The following is an 18,572-nucleotide window of genomic DNA, read 5'->3' on the forward strand; positions in this document are numbered from 1 at the left end:
GAAATCTTGGGCACGAAAACAATGTAATTATTCCCAATCCCAATCTCTTATTCACTTTAATCGCAACACATAGTTATTCGCACAGTGCATGAGTTTTATGGGTGGCGTTTCCATGGTAACGATACACTACTTTAATTATAGAATTGTATGGATGCATATAAGTGTATGGATTGCATTTATGACTTACATTGAAAATTAATATTATTGTCTCATAAATTTAAATAAATAATTATGATAATTTACATTTGAAAAATAATATTTGTGCAATTTGATTTCTTATTTTCACATTTTTTAATACATTAAGTTTAATTAATTAGTGTTTTTCAATAATTTTAATTTGACATATTTTCTATAACATTAACATGTAAAGAATTGCAAATTAGTCATAACAGCCTCCTTTATCGCCAAAATTTTTCACTGGAAGCGCTGGCATCGATTTTATTGTCCCTACCATGACTACGCAAACAACGAATTAATTATTTTTACTAGAAAATCGTTAATTTTTCAACGTGTTTTTCTTTTCATATATAAATAATAAATATAATACATACATAGTACATTACATATGAAAGTTGGCAGCCATATTGAAATCATGTATGACGTCATCATGGACCACGATTAAATTATCATTTATATTATATTATATATGTATAATATAAAGCAGCGCAGCGTAGATAAATGGATGAAAAACATTTTATATTTATATATACAAGCACAACAGTGAAATTAGAGGGGGATTGATTATAATAAAACTCCGCCTTTATGAAGATGATATCAACTCTTGGACTGGCCATACACTATCACCCAATCCATGCAGCGTACATGTACTCATGTACCGCACCATACCGCTCGCTCGCATCACACACGGTGTAATCATTTTAATTCATAGTCAGGTAGCAACGATATGAATTGATTTTATATTTGAAGGGTTCAATATACTCACAGCACGAATATTGATTGGAAATATGTGTTTAAGCAACCTATAGAATAGAGAAATTGCCTGTTTTTTAATTTTATTTTTTTCGAAGTTTATCAAAAATTTCTTAGAAAACTTTAATTTTTCATGTAATATTACATTTAAAATGATTTTTCTAAACTGTTAATTCAAACGTCATTGACATCAAGAAATGGTTTGATAAAATAACATTCAGGATGATAAATGATTTGTCTCTCGGCTTGCTTTCACTATATTATAACATCATAATTTTACATGGAAACAGCATGTGATTCTGATAAGCTCCTAGCCTCAACGGATATCAAGACGTCACAACCAATCATAAGCCGTTTTATTTATTCAAATTTATTTCATTAATATATGAATTTGTGGGGAAAAAATTAATGCAAGTACTCGATATTAGTGCGATAGTTTGACTTGCGCTTCCACCAACACTCATGAAGCAAACAATAAAAGTTTAGTTTAGATTTTAAGCTACCGCAAAAATATGCATGGCATGGATACAATCGAAGAAGTATGGGAAAACCATGGAAATGGTCAAATCTTACTTTTCTATACTACTTTTCTACTTTTCGAGTAAAAATTTTAAATCTTGTATTAACATGGAAAATCTGAATCCGTAACAAAAATGAAGGTTTTCATTTAAGATCTTACTTACCTTCCCCAGCCCAGGGAAGTAGTTTGATTTCATTAGATAAATTTTTTTTTAATATTGAAAATATGTTTTTTTTTAAATTCAAAACAAAGGACTTTTTTTGAGTTGTTCGACTGTTCCCAATATTTTTAAATACGCTGTAAATAACGAACGCTGACTTATAATTATATATCAGATCCCTTCATTCCATTGACCGTATCGCAATTAGATTCAGTGGCCTGAGTATATCCCCCAAGTTTGTCAGAGCATTTCTAAGTAATGCTGTATAATTCTAACATCTAAGATTTTTCAATATGAAGCTAAATTTTCATGATTATTTTTGTGTGCCTTTTCGAGAATGATTAAGGTAACCTTGACAATAAAGAAAACTGAATATTTTCTTATTTTGGCTCGTTTTTTTGGAAATTAGATTAGGTTATGGACATGAGAAAACTGTTTGCAACATGTCAAAAGGATCAAAACTAAATATGTTAAACTTTTTTTAACATAGTCAACAGGCAAAATAATTGTCAAAAACCATGTGAAAATCAAAAAACTCTGCAATCAAAGCACAATTTAAGCCTCAATTTTCTTAAGGAATTTTGCGACCTCATTATAGTACTTTAAATTTTTCATAGCACATATATTAAACGCATATGTATTAAAAAAAACTAACCACAAAAACAAAATGAAGACGTATGGCCCTTCAAATTTAAAACTAAATATCAGATAACGCCCATAATTAAAAAAAAAAAGATCTAACTTTCCGACTTTCCTAATATTCCGACCCTAAAAAAAAAGTCTTAATAACTTAATCAATAAAAACAATTTACCAATTAATTCATTTTAAAAGAAAAAAAAAATTCACCTGCCTCTTTGTGCGACGTAAAAAAAAATGATGTTGATAAAAACCAGAAACACTCAAACATTTTAAATATGTATATTTATGTAAATGGTTATAATAGGTTGGTAACTAATGTAACTATACCGGGTGTTTTTTATTCATTGTCCATGTTAATAATTAAAAGAGTTTTTCAATCTTTCATTTTCATATTGAAGCTGAAATTAATAAAAACGCATTTGTTTTAATAAAGAAACAACTGAATATCGATTATAATTTTCCCAAAAATAACCCGAACTTGCTTATTTCAAATGGAGCCCTACCAATTTTTTTGTAGGGGTCACTACAAAAAAAAACATTTTTACCAGAATTCACACATTTTTTATTATAAATTTCTTTTTATTGACCTGTGTTCTGAAATTTTTTTATTGCCCCAATCGACGATCTTTATCGAGTGGCATCAATTTTTGGATAACATCAAAAACTACGAAAATATGAAGGATTGAAATGTACAAATAGAAAAGAAAGCAATATAGCACGTTGTGACGTCATAACTTTCAACTATACCGTAGAGGCTACATATCAAAAGTTGCTTATATCTTACCCAAATATCAATCAGGTACTTGGCAAAAAATTGCTCCAGAATTTCTTTTTGGAAAGAAAACTATATACGGTTGTTCATGCAATTCCTGTGCAAAAATGAAAGATTCCTATTTGAAAGAAGCATCTTGGGATCATTTTGGGACCATAGTCGATATCAGTTGTTTATTGCAACAAATGTGTTTTGATTAGCTGCAGCTCCAGAATGAAATTTCTATTTTAATTAAAGTCTAGGAACAGAATAAGGCTAGGAACAATGAATTCACACCCGGTATATAGTATGTGTGTAGGTATTGTATATGTATAAAAATCAATTACGTATCGGCAAAACATTAAAAGATTATATTATTAGCCAATGCTACTGTTTATTCATTAATTACATTTTATGAGAGTCTATTTAAATTTGAATTACTCACATTACCTGCATCATTTTATCTCATATACGCTAGATATTACTCATTGTCCGTTAACTTTGCTAAACAATTATTACTCTATAAACATACCATAAAATACCAAATTTCAAGTTCATTCCTTTTTTGAATCCAATTAATAAATTATATGGGTGCCAAATTTGATCCAAATCTGATCCATTGGATTGTCCAATACATAGTCGAACTTGCATGATTGAGTAACAAATATCCAAACATACAAACTTTCACATTTATATAATTATTAGGATACGACCGCAAAATATTCTCCTTTGTCGTCTTGATTATCGTATGAATCCTTTCCATAGCATCCAAGAGGGGCTGCCAAAAGAACACGCTTTCTTTAATAGGATCTTCCATTGCTAAAATTGTCATTGTGGTTGTACCAGCACTGGTTTACTAAACGTTGGTTTGCCAGATTTTGCCCATACTTTGACCGAGACCAGCTAATCAAGTATTTGACTAGCAGTGTTTGGTGAAGCCTAAGATCGAGGCTAAGAAATCAAGCAAGCTTTGGTTTGAAAATCTTTGGGCAAATGCTGGTAAACCAAGAATTGATTTAATAACTTTGACCAAGGCTTGGCAATTTAATGCTTGTCTAAGGCTTGACCAAAGGCGTTGAGGCCAATATCTGGCGGCAAAAAGTGAGCCGAAACTTAATGTGCTACCTATGAATGATCGCTTGAATTCCTATTGGCCCAGTTGTTAATTCTGATATGGATTTCCCGCAATTTCTCTACAAGCATGTCTAAAGATTAAATAAGGAAGAAGGGATTAAAGACACCTTCGTATTTGCAGCTCGCTGTCCTCTTAATATGTATGGCATTAACAATACAAATTCTGACACACTTAAAGAGAACTTGAAAGCCTAGCCTTTACAATATGGCAAACTAAAGTTTTCAGATTAAAGTTCACTAAATAGAGAACTAAAGGATAAGTCAAGAAATTCTACCATCTGACTTCGGTTTTTACCCTCTGAGATTCGCTTCGCTTGCAAGTTATCGCTTTTTTAGGAAGACCAAGGGGGACCAAAAATCATGGTCCCTAAAGAAAAGGAGAAATTTGACAGACTCAAACAATTACTATACAAAAATGTAACGGGTGTCTCTCTAAGTCAATTTTGTTTCTTCATAATTTTGGTTCTATCCCATGGAAGGGTAATTTTCCAACGTTTTTGAAACTGACAGCTTGCACAAACTAGATATCTCAACTATTTCATAGAAAATTAAATACTATAAATTAAATTATTTCTGCGGTTTATAAACAGTAAATTTAACCGCAATATACCTTACCTATCAATATTAATAACAAACCGCCTTAAATATAAAACTATATATACTTAAATTAAATACGGTCTTATGTTTTAAAAAAAAAATACAAAAAAAAAAAAGATAAGATAAGAACTATTTGGGTTTTATAAAAGATGAGATATTTAGTTTGAATATGAGAGATACCTTAAAGAAAATAAAGTAGTTTTTGGATATATTTTACATATTTATTTTCAAACACGTGCCGTGTTGATGCCGCTCTCACATTTCTAAAACTCTAATCATTGAGTTACAGTTTTGTGGTACTTGTTATGTAAAAAAAAATCATACTCACATACCTCAAACATTTGTTTTTTAACAAGTGACTTCTGTTTTATTTTTGTTTTTGTAGCAGACCTACATAAAGTAAGCCGCATTATTTATTAACCCCTTTAAAATTAAATGATGCATGAATTAGAATCATTCTTGAATAACTGTTAAAAAATGAGTACATGAGATAAGAATTTTTGGGTTAAAATTAATTTCAATGAAGTAAATTCGTTTGTACGAACTATTAGTATTCGATTTTTGGGTCGTTTTTACTATTACTCCGAAAACTTAAATATTAAATAAATACGTACTAAGGAGAAACTTACACAAGAAATTTATACCAATCATTTTCGTACTTTAGTCAAAGAAATTTGACCTTTATTACGAAGCTGCTTACTTAAACCTTAAAAATAGTTTGAATTTTTTTTAAATTTTGATGTTTGATAAAAGTTTTAGCAAAATTCTTACGTCTAATCATTTGAGGAAAGGAGGAAAAGGTCCAAATTCATCGAAAATTTGCTAACGTAATACTTAATTGCTTCCTTACGGAAAACTTACTGAATAAACAATTTTCTTTCTACGTTATTTCACAATTTTTTTAGGTTGACCTACATTTTGGGTTGGAGTTGATTAGCATTCAGACAACTACGACATTTATGTTTTTGGTGGGATAGTAAAATAATGAAAAGAATTCACGCAGTGTAACTGAGAAACTATACATTAGAGAAAAACTACAAAAAGAAAAAAATTTCGCATTTTATTTTAAAGATCTCGAAACGCAAGAAAAAATTTTATTGAATTCATTCTAGAGATCTGAATAATAACACCAAACGATTGAAATCTACTCCAAGATTATCGTGTTCCGTTTTATTGAAGTTTAGGAGTCTAAAAATATATTTAAAATTGTATTAAAGATGAATGCATTAGTTAAAATTTTAACTATAGACCAATAAAATGAGTATTTTCGTTACAGATTAGAAATAGAAAACTTTAAACTAGAAAATTGTTTCTTGTAAAAACACAAATATTTCGTTATTTTTTTTGTAAAAATCCACTAAAACAATTTATTTTTTGGTTCTAAATTAGAGTTAAAAAAGTCCAAGACATTTTCAATTATAAACAAATTATTTCATTCAATTCGTGCTTTCTTCTATTACTAACCACTGACGAAAAGGAGTATACCTTTAATTAACCTTTAAAGTCAAGATAACTTTGATACGAACAGTTTTCTTTAATGGGTGTCGAAGAACTTCCCTGGAACATACTGTACATTATAAAGGTATGCATGCTTATTAATGAATAATAATTAAGTTTGTTTTGAAAGAATGTTTTACAGTTGTATTAGTGTGTAAGTTATAATAAAAATATGGGCATTTAACTCTAAAAATAAATAAATAATAATTTATCATCTATTCGACACCGTTGTCTAAGTCTGCAGTGTAATAACTCACCCTCTCATTATGACGACATACAATATTACATCACATTGCTTCATACAACTACATGCTTTGAATGTAACAAATGTTTCTTCGAATTCTTTTTACATTTCAATATTACAGACTGATGAGAATCATGAAAATAATTCTTCTACCTTAAATAATAAGATTCATTTTCAATATTACGCGTATTTCTAAAACCAGAAACCAACTTAAATTAGAAAAGCAAATACACTAGATTTATTTGTACGGAATTCCGCAGTGCAGTACCCGTGGCTTAAAAATAGTGATAAATATCAACAGTAGGCAATTTTATTGCAGATATGATAAACAAATTACGCAATGAACAAAATTAAATCTGAATATAATTGTCGGACACAATAACTTGATAACATTAATAATTAATTATTAAACAATTCAACAAAAATGAACTCTGTATATATTGAAAGGCAAAAATATTAGAGTACGCATGTTCGAGATGGTAGACAAGCTCATTGGAGCAGTATTTTTGTGTCGAACAAAATATTTCTTGTTTAATAATTATTAATGTTATCAAGTGATCATAGTGTCCGACAAATTATCTGCAGCGTTTTTTTTCAGACCGATTGCTTAAATCTGACTTATCGTGCTTATTTGAGAACATAGCCTTTTCGAAAAAAATCGTTGAGAGAAGTTTGGTGTTAGACTCACCAAAATGAAGCCATTCACAAAGTTTCAAGTATGTAATAATCATTTTACAAAGTACACTTTCTGTCCCACGGTCTGCTACCTAACTCTACGTACACAAACTGCCCATTTCATAATTTAAGGAACCAAATTCTTAATTTGCCTGGACTAATATTTAAAAATAATGAAAGCTAATTAGTACCGAAGATAGGTACAATAATAACGAACGTGTGTTGTTAGTATCAATTAATTTACTTATATTATGATCAAATGTAATTATAAAAAAAAGTGATAAGATGTCAATGTACTTACAAGTTACACGTAAGTATGCTTTTAACATAAATAAACAACAAGTGAAAACAAACAATTAACTGTATTAATTGTTGAAATACCCTGTATGTATAGAAAGTGTTAAATGTCAGTACTTATAGCGGCCTTGCTGTCGCCATTTGTTTTGGTTTTCGTAAATTTTCGAAGGTATGTTATATAATTTTCATTTTTAGAAAAACTTTTACAAAACCACGAGCTGATTTATTTTCGTTTTTCTTGTTATCGTGTTCACAGATAGGCTCACGAACGGACAAATGGAAATGAACTAATTAGGTAATTTTATGAATACCAATAATCAAAATTTTGTTAATAGCATCATTATTTCTAATCTATACAAATTTGAGACTAAAATTAGTATACCTTGATATATATTTCATATATCATATAAAACAGGGTATAAAGTTATGTAACCGTAACATAATCACACACAGACAATTACCATACATTTTCTAATTGCAATACATTTATTTTTAATAAATTTCAAAAAAGGGGAGATTCCGTGTTCGACTGCTTGTTTTTTTATTGTTCCGCGAAAAAAAAAAGTTAAAAAATATTTTTTTTAAAGCTATGCTCTATTATTGTTTTCTTTTTTAATAAATATTTAATTTCATAAATTGATTACTTTTATATTTTAAAATCTCGATATTCAAACAATGTGTTGTAGTCATATATTGTACTAGCTGGGAACTACCCGCTTTGCTGGGCAACATCCCCACTTGCGCCCCTCCCTCCACATTTCCTTGCGTTGGATAACAGTTTTGATAACATTTCCTTCCCACTTTCTCGCTACACCTTTCTACCCTCCGAAGGTTAAAAAAATTTCTAAATGTAATTTAAAACATTCTGACCAAGTTTTGAACTATTAAAAGCCATAATTGAAAAATATGAATTTTTTATTCATGAACACCCCCGCAACCCCTTCTTGTGGGTGGAATTTCGTAAAATCCGTTCTTAACTGACCTCTACTTGGCAAAAGGAATATTCCTGCCAAATTTCAAGTCTCTAGGTCTTATAGTTCCAGAGATATCGTGATGAGTGACTATCTATATCTATAGAAAGTCTCCTATATATTTATAGATAACTATGGATTTAGCACGTTCGAACTAGCCTCCGCATCGCTTCGAGTAGATATTTAACCAAATAAATTTTTTTAAACTTTGTTTAGGAGGTCGTTTCGTTTGGGAGAAGTAAATTGTGCACTGGCTGGAAGAAAATTAGGATAGGTTGAAAATACAATATATTGAATATATTGCCTTGCGCTTCCACCAATATGAAGATCTACTATAAAAAAAAGTTATTAATTTCTATAAAAAAAAGTTATTAATTTATATATTATACAGATTTTCATCAAATATAAATAACAACGATCCCAATGAAATCGACTTCATTGCACATTTGTTAAATTGATAGCTTCAGCTTTTTCTACCTGGAGTTAGCACCTTCAAATCTTAAATTTTCATTCAATATTTCAAAATAAAATTATTGTGTTGACCGTTTATTTCATTGATATTTTTATACGGAATGCTGGTGAAAATTCACGCATGACGACTTATCATTAGTCTTGTATTTTATGTTGCGTTATTTGACTGTTGATAATATTTAGTTAATTATTATCTATCTGTTGGTTAGTAATTTGTTAGTGATAAAAATGATGACTAACTGTACACCAACCATACATTACACATAAATATAAACATAACAAGTAACTATAACTGATATCATAAATGTTTGAATATTTTTGCGATAAATGATTGATAACATATTTAAAGTATTATATGTATCTTTTTCTATTTGATGTTATTTTATTGTTTTCCTTGATATATTTTCAAAATAAAAATACAACGGAAAACAATTAGTAAAATGTCTAATTTTATTAGCTGTTGAGAAGTCAATACCTCATAAAAAATTCATTGAAAAATATTATTCAAATCAAGATGAGCATTTCTGTGGGATGTATTATGCATTTTGTTAAAATATACCCCCTTCAGGACCCACAATTGAAAACTGTAGCTATAGTACGGGAAAATGCTCTATAATAGTCCTTCAGGGTAAAAGGATCCTCGTTGTCTTAAGTGAACCACTAAAGCCATCTAGTACATTTATCGTATAATCTATTTTGTGTTTCGTAGCAAAAATATTAATTTTACTGCTTATGATCTACGGTTAAACAAATTTCAACGTATTTCTCTTTTTGTGTGAGTTTTCACCGGCTGGTTGTTTTTCTCATGGCTTTTGTTGACTTTCAATTATATTATAACACATTTTGATAGACATATAATAAATTTTAAGGTCAGTTTTTATGACGATATTCAAATATGTCGTTATGGGCAAAATGATCTCCTTTGTAAACATTAAAATGATCCTTACTTATTTCCAGTTATTTTAACGCAATTTGAAATGTCGAGAAACCTATAAACTTAATTCTGCATTATTGCCATTAATAGAACTATGTATTTTGGAATATTCATATTTTTTAATCCAAAAATATGGTAATAATATTGTTTAAAAAACACCAGGACCTTACTGCTATTTTAAACGATACTAAACATTAAAAATTTACTTTAGATATCATAAAAAAACTATAAAATTGAGAACTAAAATTGAAAAAATGTTAATAATTTGTTATAAATAAAATTTTAAAAGATCATAATGTTTACTACATGTAATGCCATAATTATGGATATATTAAATATAATTAAAAAAATCTTTGGATTGCTAATATATAAGCATTTATTATTAGCTATTAAATTTGGAATGTTGTTAATATGAAATATTCTTTTATGAGCTAAACATTGAGATTCAGTTTTATTAATTGGAATACTCAAACCATAATCGCTTTGAAATAAATCATCATATTGAATTAACTTTTTTTATCTTATAAAGAGACGATGTCAATTTATCACTATTAAAAAAGGATTATAACCAAGATTATCATTTTTTAAATAAATAATAAGTTTGCAGTAAAAAGATATCAATAGTAATTTACTATCTTTTTACTTATAGGCAATTTTACTACAGATATGATCTACAAATTACATAATGAACAAAATTAAATCTTAATATTATTTCTCTAGCCCCTGTTTTCGTTTTTGGACCGCAAATCTATTTTTTATCATTAGCTAGCACGATAAATTATGGAATTTGATTATTATAGGTATAAGGAAGACCTCGCGTACTCGGGAAAAAACAGGCTAGCAAAAATAATATAATATATATATATAAGATAATAATCAATACATTATTTTTGTTAAGTTTACCTTGAAAGTATAAATTGCAGCTTTATAATAAATATAGCTAGGATCGATTGTAATAAACATAATAAAGTATAAAAAAACCGCGCCATGGCAGCCACATTAATACACTGGTTCAGATCTAACAACAGGTTTTAATGTGATATAGTGTATAAAATAATATAATACATATAGCATGTGATGTGTCTTTTTGAAATATATTTAATGGAAAAGAGATGTTACCAATCTATATCATACCTCGAACTATATATTTAAGGTTGATGTCCTACGATTTTTATATTATATTACATTAAATTATATTTACTTCAATTACCTACTTGATCTAATACTCTGTATGACCCGATCACGACGCTTGTTATACCATGTATATATGAAATATACATAATATATTAAGTTTAGTCCCAAGTTTGTAACGCTTAAAAATAATAATGCTACGAAAAAAATTTTGTCATAGGTGTTCATGAAATCACCTAATTAGTCCATTTCCGGTTGTCCGTCCGTCTGTGGACACGATAACTCAAAAACGAAAGAAGATATCGAGATGAAATTTTTACAGCGTACTCAGGACGTAAAAAGTGAGGTCAAGTTCGTAAATGAGCATCATAGGTCAATTGGGTCTTGGGTCCGTAGGATCCATCTTGTAAACCGTTAGAGATAGAACAAAAGTTTAAATATAAAAAATCTTCCTTATCAAAAATTAAACAACTTTTGTTTGAAACATTTTTTCGTAAACTTCACTGTTTACCCGTGAGGACGCCAATTAGGCGGAAATTTTATAATATGTACTATACTTGATTATCAGTTATGTATGTGTCACATGTTTGTATGTGTAATGTGATAAAGAAATCAACACTGACTATGCATGGTATTTCTACAATTAACTCAGTCAATTGTTTGTTTTCACTTGTAATAAATAATTTCAGTATTACTTACTGAAATGCAGCAATGAATATTTCACACTATAAACTCCAAGCAGCTTATATAGATTTTTTTAGCTAAGTAGCTAGCTCGATTCGGGGAGAATTCTACAGTGCGGGATTCAATAAATATCAATAGTAATTTACTTTTAATTAATTTATAGGCAATTTTATTACAGAAAAGATATAAAAATTACATAATGAACAAAAGTATATCTTAACATTAATTATCTAACCTATTTTTTCACATTAGACAATGAGTCTAATTTTCCTAATTAGTCAAAACGATAAGCTTTAAAATGATGGGTTCATCATGGAATTTGATAAAGAAATAAGGATGATCTCGTGTGGACATGAAAAAAAACGTATATCAACAACTAAGTAGGTATTATACGAATTACTGAACTATTATAACAATTTGTTGAATCCTTTCTTTAGAATAAATCACTCTTGTTAAATGAAATTCTAATAATTATAATTCTTTACAAATTACATATTATTAGGAATTATACGACCGCAAACCGTTTCAAAAATTTATTACGTTTTAGCAGTAAAATTTAATTAGAACTAATTTTAAAGTTATCTTTTACAGACTTATCAATTTTTTTTATGAATTGTGTATGCCTTTTTGATCATTCAGAATTCGTTATTGTCGTCCAGTTATCCGGATGTGTACTCAGCACTTCTGATATTCCCTGGTATCTCTGTCACTACCGTGAAAGCTGAACGGATTTTCTCTAAATTAAAGTTCATCAATAACTTTTTGTGTAGCTCAATGAAACAAAGTAGACTCAGTAATTTAGCCATACAATACATCGAAAAATAAAGAACGCGCAAGATTAACTTCAATAAAAAAAAAATATTTTCTGCCTTAAAATCTAGAGAAAAAAGGTTAAAGCTCTTGCGTTTTAATGTAACGAAATATTTCGAAAGCTCTTGTAAAACATTGCGAGTATATCTTGAGTGTCATGACTGTTTTTACAAATTATTATTAGATGTAAATTATTTTTTTTGATCGATAAAATGTTGTTATATTTTATTGGAATTTCCACAACTCTATTATAACGTGTGATTTATTGATGCTTGAAAAGAAGGTCTTTCTTTTTTGGCTTTTTTGCAATTTTCGGAGATTACTTACTCTTAATGAAATGATGATTCATTTTTCCAGATATTACGTCATGAATTTTTTTACATTTGAATTAGAAGTTAGAAAAGACATTTCAAAACAAAAGCCACAAAACAAATTTATTTTTAATAAACAGCATCAAGGTTTTAATTAATTAATGAAATTTTCTCTCAAATCAATGCTCAATAAAAATAACTTATCCAATAGTTTTAGAATTCCTTGTATAAAGTACATCATTAATTATTATTTAATTGAGATCACTAATTAATTAATTACTTAATGTAATTTCAATTAAATTTATTTATTTATCTTTAATTATTTTATTCTAAAACTAAAAATAAATAAGTAAATAAATAAGTAGTATTTTTTTTTTCTAAATTTTATATATTATCGTTAAATGGTTTTATCATGTATTTTTATAAAACACATGCATTTAATTGTTATCACTATTATATCCTTATCAGTTGTGTCCCGTATATAAGCGATAACAGAAATAAAAACAATATGTACATGTAAGTTAATATATATTTAAAACAAATGGAGGCCCCGTACTATATTACTATAGTTTTACAATACAAAAATATAGTAATAATTATGTTTAGAAGTCATGTTGATAAAATTATTATTTTATTTTTAAAACTTTTAACTGTGATGATAAATAATATTATAATCACAAAAATATCCAGGTCCGCCCGCTTACCATTATCATTATCATAATTTTTTTTGTAAATTATTATCAAAATTTAATTTTATTTTTCATAAAAGTTATTTCTTTTTAAAATATTATATGTATAATTATTTTAAATAATACATTATATCTCGTCCAAACAAATTTTGCGAATTCAAAACGCCAATTCACTTTATCTTTATAAATGGAAGTGATATGAGAGCCTCGGAACGCCTGCGATTGTACTCAGACCATATCTGTCTTGTAATACCACAAGTACGTTCTTCCCTCCATCTTGGCCTTTTTCAGGATATGCTCTTTCAGGAGTAACTTGCAGTTCGCAAATGGAACTCCCGGGTATTTATTGATGATTGTGCCCGGCAGCATTGTGCCATTTCTGGCAAGCTCGTCGGCTTCACAATTTCCTGATAACTTTCCGAAAAATGATGGAATTGAGTTCTGAAAAAACAATATGAAATCCTTAAAAAAGATGTAACTTATGATCATAGAAAAGGGTGACAAATATTAGCACTATAGGTTTATAACGTCAATTTTGGGAAAAACGAATTTTTCTGAAAAATTTTAACAGCTTGTATAGTTCAGGGAAATCGAATAGTACGAACGATTTTCTTTCAAAACTTAATTATGAGCTGAAAAATTACAAAACAAACAGGTAAAAACTCGAAAAAATCCAGATTAGGTTGATGCAGAAATTCTAAGTAAATTACTGTCTCCAACATTTCATTTTTTTATCTAATCTTCGCAAGCAGGTAGATTTTTTCTGAATGTCTAAATTTTTTCTTAATGTCTATCAAAAGTTCAAATGATAATTCATAATTGAAAAGCTAACATCGTAGATACATCACAATTGTTAAGTCCATACACCTCTGTATATAACCCGCACATTTATCTGAAGGTAAATTGATTGTGGTAAAAAAAGTTATCATTAAAAAAAAACCTTTAACTAAACATTTTAGTTAACATGGTTAGTAATTTTTTATTGTTATCAATGTAACAACGTAAATAATTAGATTCACAAATATAAATAATATAATAAACTACTTAAAATAACAATTTTATTGAAATAATTGTTAATTGCAAGATATTTTAACATTATCTATATCGTGTGCGGTATTATTATTTCTATGTTAATTATTTATACAGGGTGTCCTTTTTTAAGTTCATATATGCTTGTAACTCGATAAATCGACTTAATAGTGCTTAATTCTGATGACGTCATTAAGTTAAAAATTCAATTTTTTTGATAACACAAGCAAATTTGATCCGATCTTATTGGAATTTTTTTTGAAACTCATTAATTTTGGGTCAAGCATTTCAGCTGCGATGTTAATTTTTCGCTAGCTATCACTAATGTGCTTCATTCCGGGACCAGGACTCCTTATTCTGGAAATCTATTAGAGCTAGGTTAATTTTGATCACAAATTTGAAAATTATGAGGCAAATTTAGTAGGATTGCATACTTGGTTTATCAAAATTGGATAAAATTTGAATGTGATAGAGCAAAATTAAATTTTTTGGATTCTGATGACGTCATCAAGTTAAAAAATTCGATTTTTTTGATAACACAGGCAAATTTGATCCGATCTTATTGGAATTTTTTTTGAAACCCACTAATTTTGGGTCATGCTTTTCAGCTGTGATGTCAATTTTTTGCTAGCTATCACTTATATGCATAATTCCGGAACCAGGACTCCACATTCTTGAAACCTGTTAGGGCCATGTTAATTTTGATCACAAATATGAAAAGTATGACCCAAATTTAGTAGGATTGCATACTTAGTTTATCAAAATTGGATAAAATTTGAATGTGATAGAGCAAAATTAAATTTTTTGGATTCTGATGACGTCATCAAGTTAAAAAATTCGTTTTTTTGATAACACAGGCAAATTTGATCCGATCTTATTGGAATTTTTTTTGAAACCCACTAATTTTGGGTCATGCTTTTCAGCTGTGATGTCAATTTTTTGCTAGCTATCACTTATATGCATAATTCCGGGACCAGGACTCTACATTCTTGAAACCTATTAGAGCCAGGTTAATTTTGATCACAAATTTGAAAAGTATGACCCAAAATTAGTAGGATTACATACTTGGTTTATCAAAATTGTATAAAATTTGGATGTGATAGAGCAAAATTAGTAGGATTACATACTTGGTTTATCAAAATTGGAAACGAAGAGAGAAATCAATACTATAATTTGATACTCTACTATTTGAATAAATTTAAAATGTTTATCAATTAAATGTACAGACTCTTTAAGGTAAAATGACACGATTATGGCAACTCTCCCCCATTTTGCCTTTACTCTCATGTTAAATACTATCAGTATACGAATTTTCATCAAAATCATTAGAGTCGATCCCGATATATAGGAGGCATAACCTTAATACTTGCCCCCGGTGCTTTGCACCCTCGTTATGGCCCTGCTGTTAGTTCTTTTATCTCTTATTGTACTCCTACAAATTAATTTAGTAAGCAAAATCGAAATTTTAAATAATCCAAAAAAAAAATCTTGTTACAGGTTCGTTACGGTAACAAACATTCGTATGCGCCGATAAAGTCATCCATACAATGTTCCATACAAATGGCACCGCAAATAATTACGATATGGCTGGAAGTACGACAAACTCATATCAACATCATCATCAACAACAAACTCCCGTCTATGTACCATCAACACGTGCCACCCTATCACAATATTCCGGACATCATCCACAACATCCACACGCCCATCATTTTAGTGGTACGACACCACAAACAGCGGCTGCAGCATGGGCAACACCAGATGCGTATGTACCAACAGCGGCTGGACATCATGCATTAACTACTGCAACCGGTGGTGCAGGAGCCTCACCATCAGCGTTAACCAGTCAATTTTATGCACAAAATGCAATGATGATGTCATCTTGGGGTCGTGCAGCGTATGATGCCAGTGGATTTCAAAGAAATTCACCTTACGGTACGTAAACATTTTCATTATCATATACATTTTTTCTTAGTATTCATAGGTGACATGTATTGGATCATAACTTTGATAATAGTCTCGTTCAATATTCATAGATGTCGTTATACCTTTTTAAATATAAATTTACAAATCTCACTTCACGAGTTTAAAGACTATCGAACGGATGACGCGAGGGCTAACGTGTTAAAATCACTTAATTTTAGAGTGTCTAGAGGTGAATGTTACCTTAAAATATACTTCTTTCATGATACATAATTTCATTGAAACAGATCTCCATCAATTAGTCTGAATAATATATTTAAAAATGTTCAATTTATAAAATATTAGTTAAATAAATGAGTAAAAACTACTTTTAGCTTTTAAATAATACTGTTTTGATGCACTTAAGATGAATAATGAGATAATAAGTCAAACTTCAATCGAAATATTAAAGCCAGATATTATTTATTAAAAGATGGATAACCATTAGTACAATCAAATTATTTAAATAAATTATTGTAAAAATAAAAAATAAAAAAGCGTTGCATCTTGGATTTTGGCGTACACACAGATCTTGTCTATATTGGGAAATACTGAAATTATCTCCTTCATCCTTTTCTTAAAAATCGGGCAGGTCAGCTAGCTTAATACTAAGTTAGCGGATTGACTACCTTAAGCAATGATAATGATAAGTGCAAAATAAATGATAAAATATTACTTAAGGACGCTCTCAAAAAAACATGTTTTCTCCGGATCATCCTAAACGTGTATTTGGATTCTCATTAATGCCTTTTATAAGCAGGTAAATTTTTTAATATCCCTTACGGTGTTAAATTAAATCAAATCCCATATTGAGTGTTTTTAAAGGTATGTTTTATTATGTAACAAAGCTAATTTTCTTAAGATTAATTTGGAAAACTAATATTCGTTAATTAAAAGCATGACAAATGTTTTCCTATGAAGAAAATTATAACAAGCGGCCCTAGTTTTTCCATAAAATTCCATATATTCAAAATTTTACTTTAATTTTTGTCTATTTTCCCCAAGATTACCAGAATCCACCCTCAAAATGAGAAACATTAGTCTCAGATATTTTTATACACTCATTTTTTTTTTGGGAACATCCTTAATGCCAGACAATGACTGCCGGTGGTAATACATTAACTTTGTAGGAATCTCCATAATACCTGTGAAAAATTGAGCGAAAAGGTTAACAGTCTCATATTTTCGAACAACAACTCTGGGGAACAATTTTTTTTTTTTCAATTAATTTCTTATCGTAAAAACAACTTAACAATTTCTTATCGTTTTAGTAAAAAATTCCATTTCTTCCTTTTTTTTTCTTTTTTACTATTATTGTTATCAAAATTTTACGCATTTTTTTATAATGTTGTTCACTATCTAAAAAAAAACTAAAACAAAACAAAACAGATTTATAAAGAATTGAAAAAGATGTCGTTAACTTAAAAATTAATATTTTGTTTTTGTTTTTTTACAGATAGTGCAATGGAATTTCAATTTGGTGAAGGTCGTGAATGTGTTAATTGTGGTGCAATATCCACACCATTATGGCGTCGTGATGGAACTGGCCATTATTTATGTAATGCATGTGGTCTATATCATAAAATGAATGGTATGAATCGGCCATTGATTAAACCATCTAAAAGACTGGTTGGTGTAAATTTTTAACATTACCTATCATTAATCTTAAAATCTCTTTAAAAAAATTTCTATTCGAAATTACATAAAGATAACAAAATGATCAGAAATTGGTAACCCAAGGCATGATCAGCGAGTCACCGAATTGATAACTTCAAGTTACCGCTAAGTTCCGAAACTACAGTATAATAATTAAAAATAAATGCAGATTTTTTTACAATAAATACGAGCAAGTTCTCTGAGAAGTTTGTTCACGCGTTTGACCTCTAGGTATAATTTGTCGACTTTTACTTTTAGCCTATGTATGTAAGTAAGAGGTCCTTTGTGGAGCTCTAGGGATCGATTTAAAAGAATCTTACATCAATCGATTTGTCTATTTAATAGCTATTCAATGATATCCCCATTAATATAGTTCTCCACCTACCTTTTTTTTTCTTTTTCCCAATATAGCGTCTGGTGGTCGCCATAGTGAATTTTTATTACCGCCATGTCTTCAATGACACTTTCAAGAATCATCA

At 29.0% G+C, this 18,572-nt stretch overlaps 1 protein-coding gene across 2 annotated transcripts in view; it reads left to right on the top strand.

Annotated features, from left to right (window-relative positions):
• Positions 1 to 18,572, top strand: part of LOC123291848 (GATA-binding factor A-like) — a 63,583-nt gene that overhangs the window by 42,278 nt on the left and 2,733 nt on the right. The window contains exons 2-3 of one of the 2 annotated variants that reach the window (XM_044872278.1): positions 15,973 to 16,410; positions 17,894 to 18,066. In XM_044872278.1, coding sequence (XP_044728213.1) covers positions 16,023 to 16,410; positions 17,894 to 18,066 — 561 coding nt within the window. In that variant the 5' untranslated portion in view covers positions 15,973 to 16,022. The remainder of the gene's footprint in view (positions 1 to 15,972; positions 16,411 to 17,893; positions 18,067 to 18,572) is intronic. The other variant, XM_044872279.1, reaches the window with a different exon arrangement.

Source organism: Chrysoperla carnea, chromosome 2 (genome assembly GCF_905475395.1).
Source record: "Chrysoperla carnea chromosome 2, inChrCarn1.1, whole genome shotgun sequence".
NCBI classification, from domain to species: Eukaryota; Metazoa; Arthropoda; class Insecta; order Neuroptera; family Chrysopidae; genus Chrysoperla; species Chrysoperla carnea.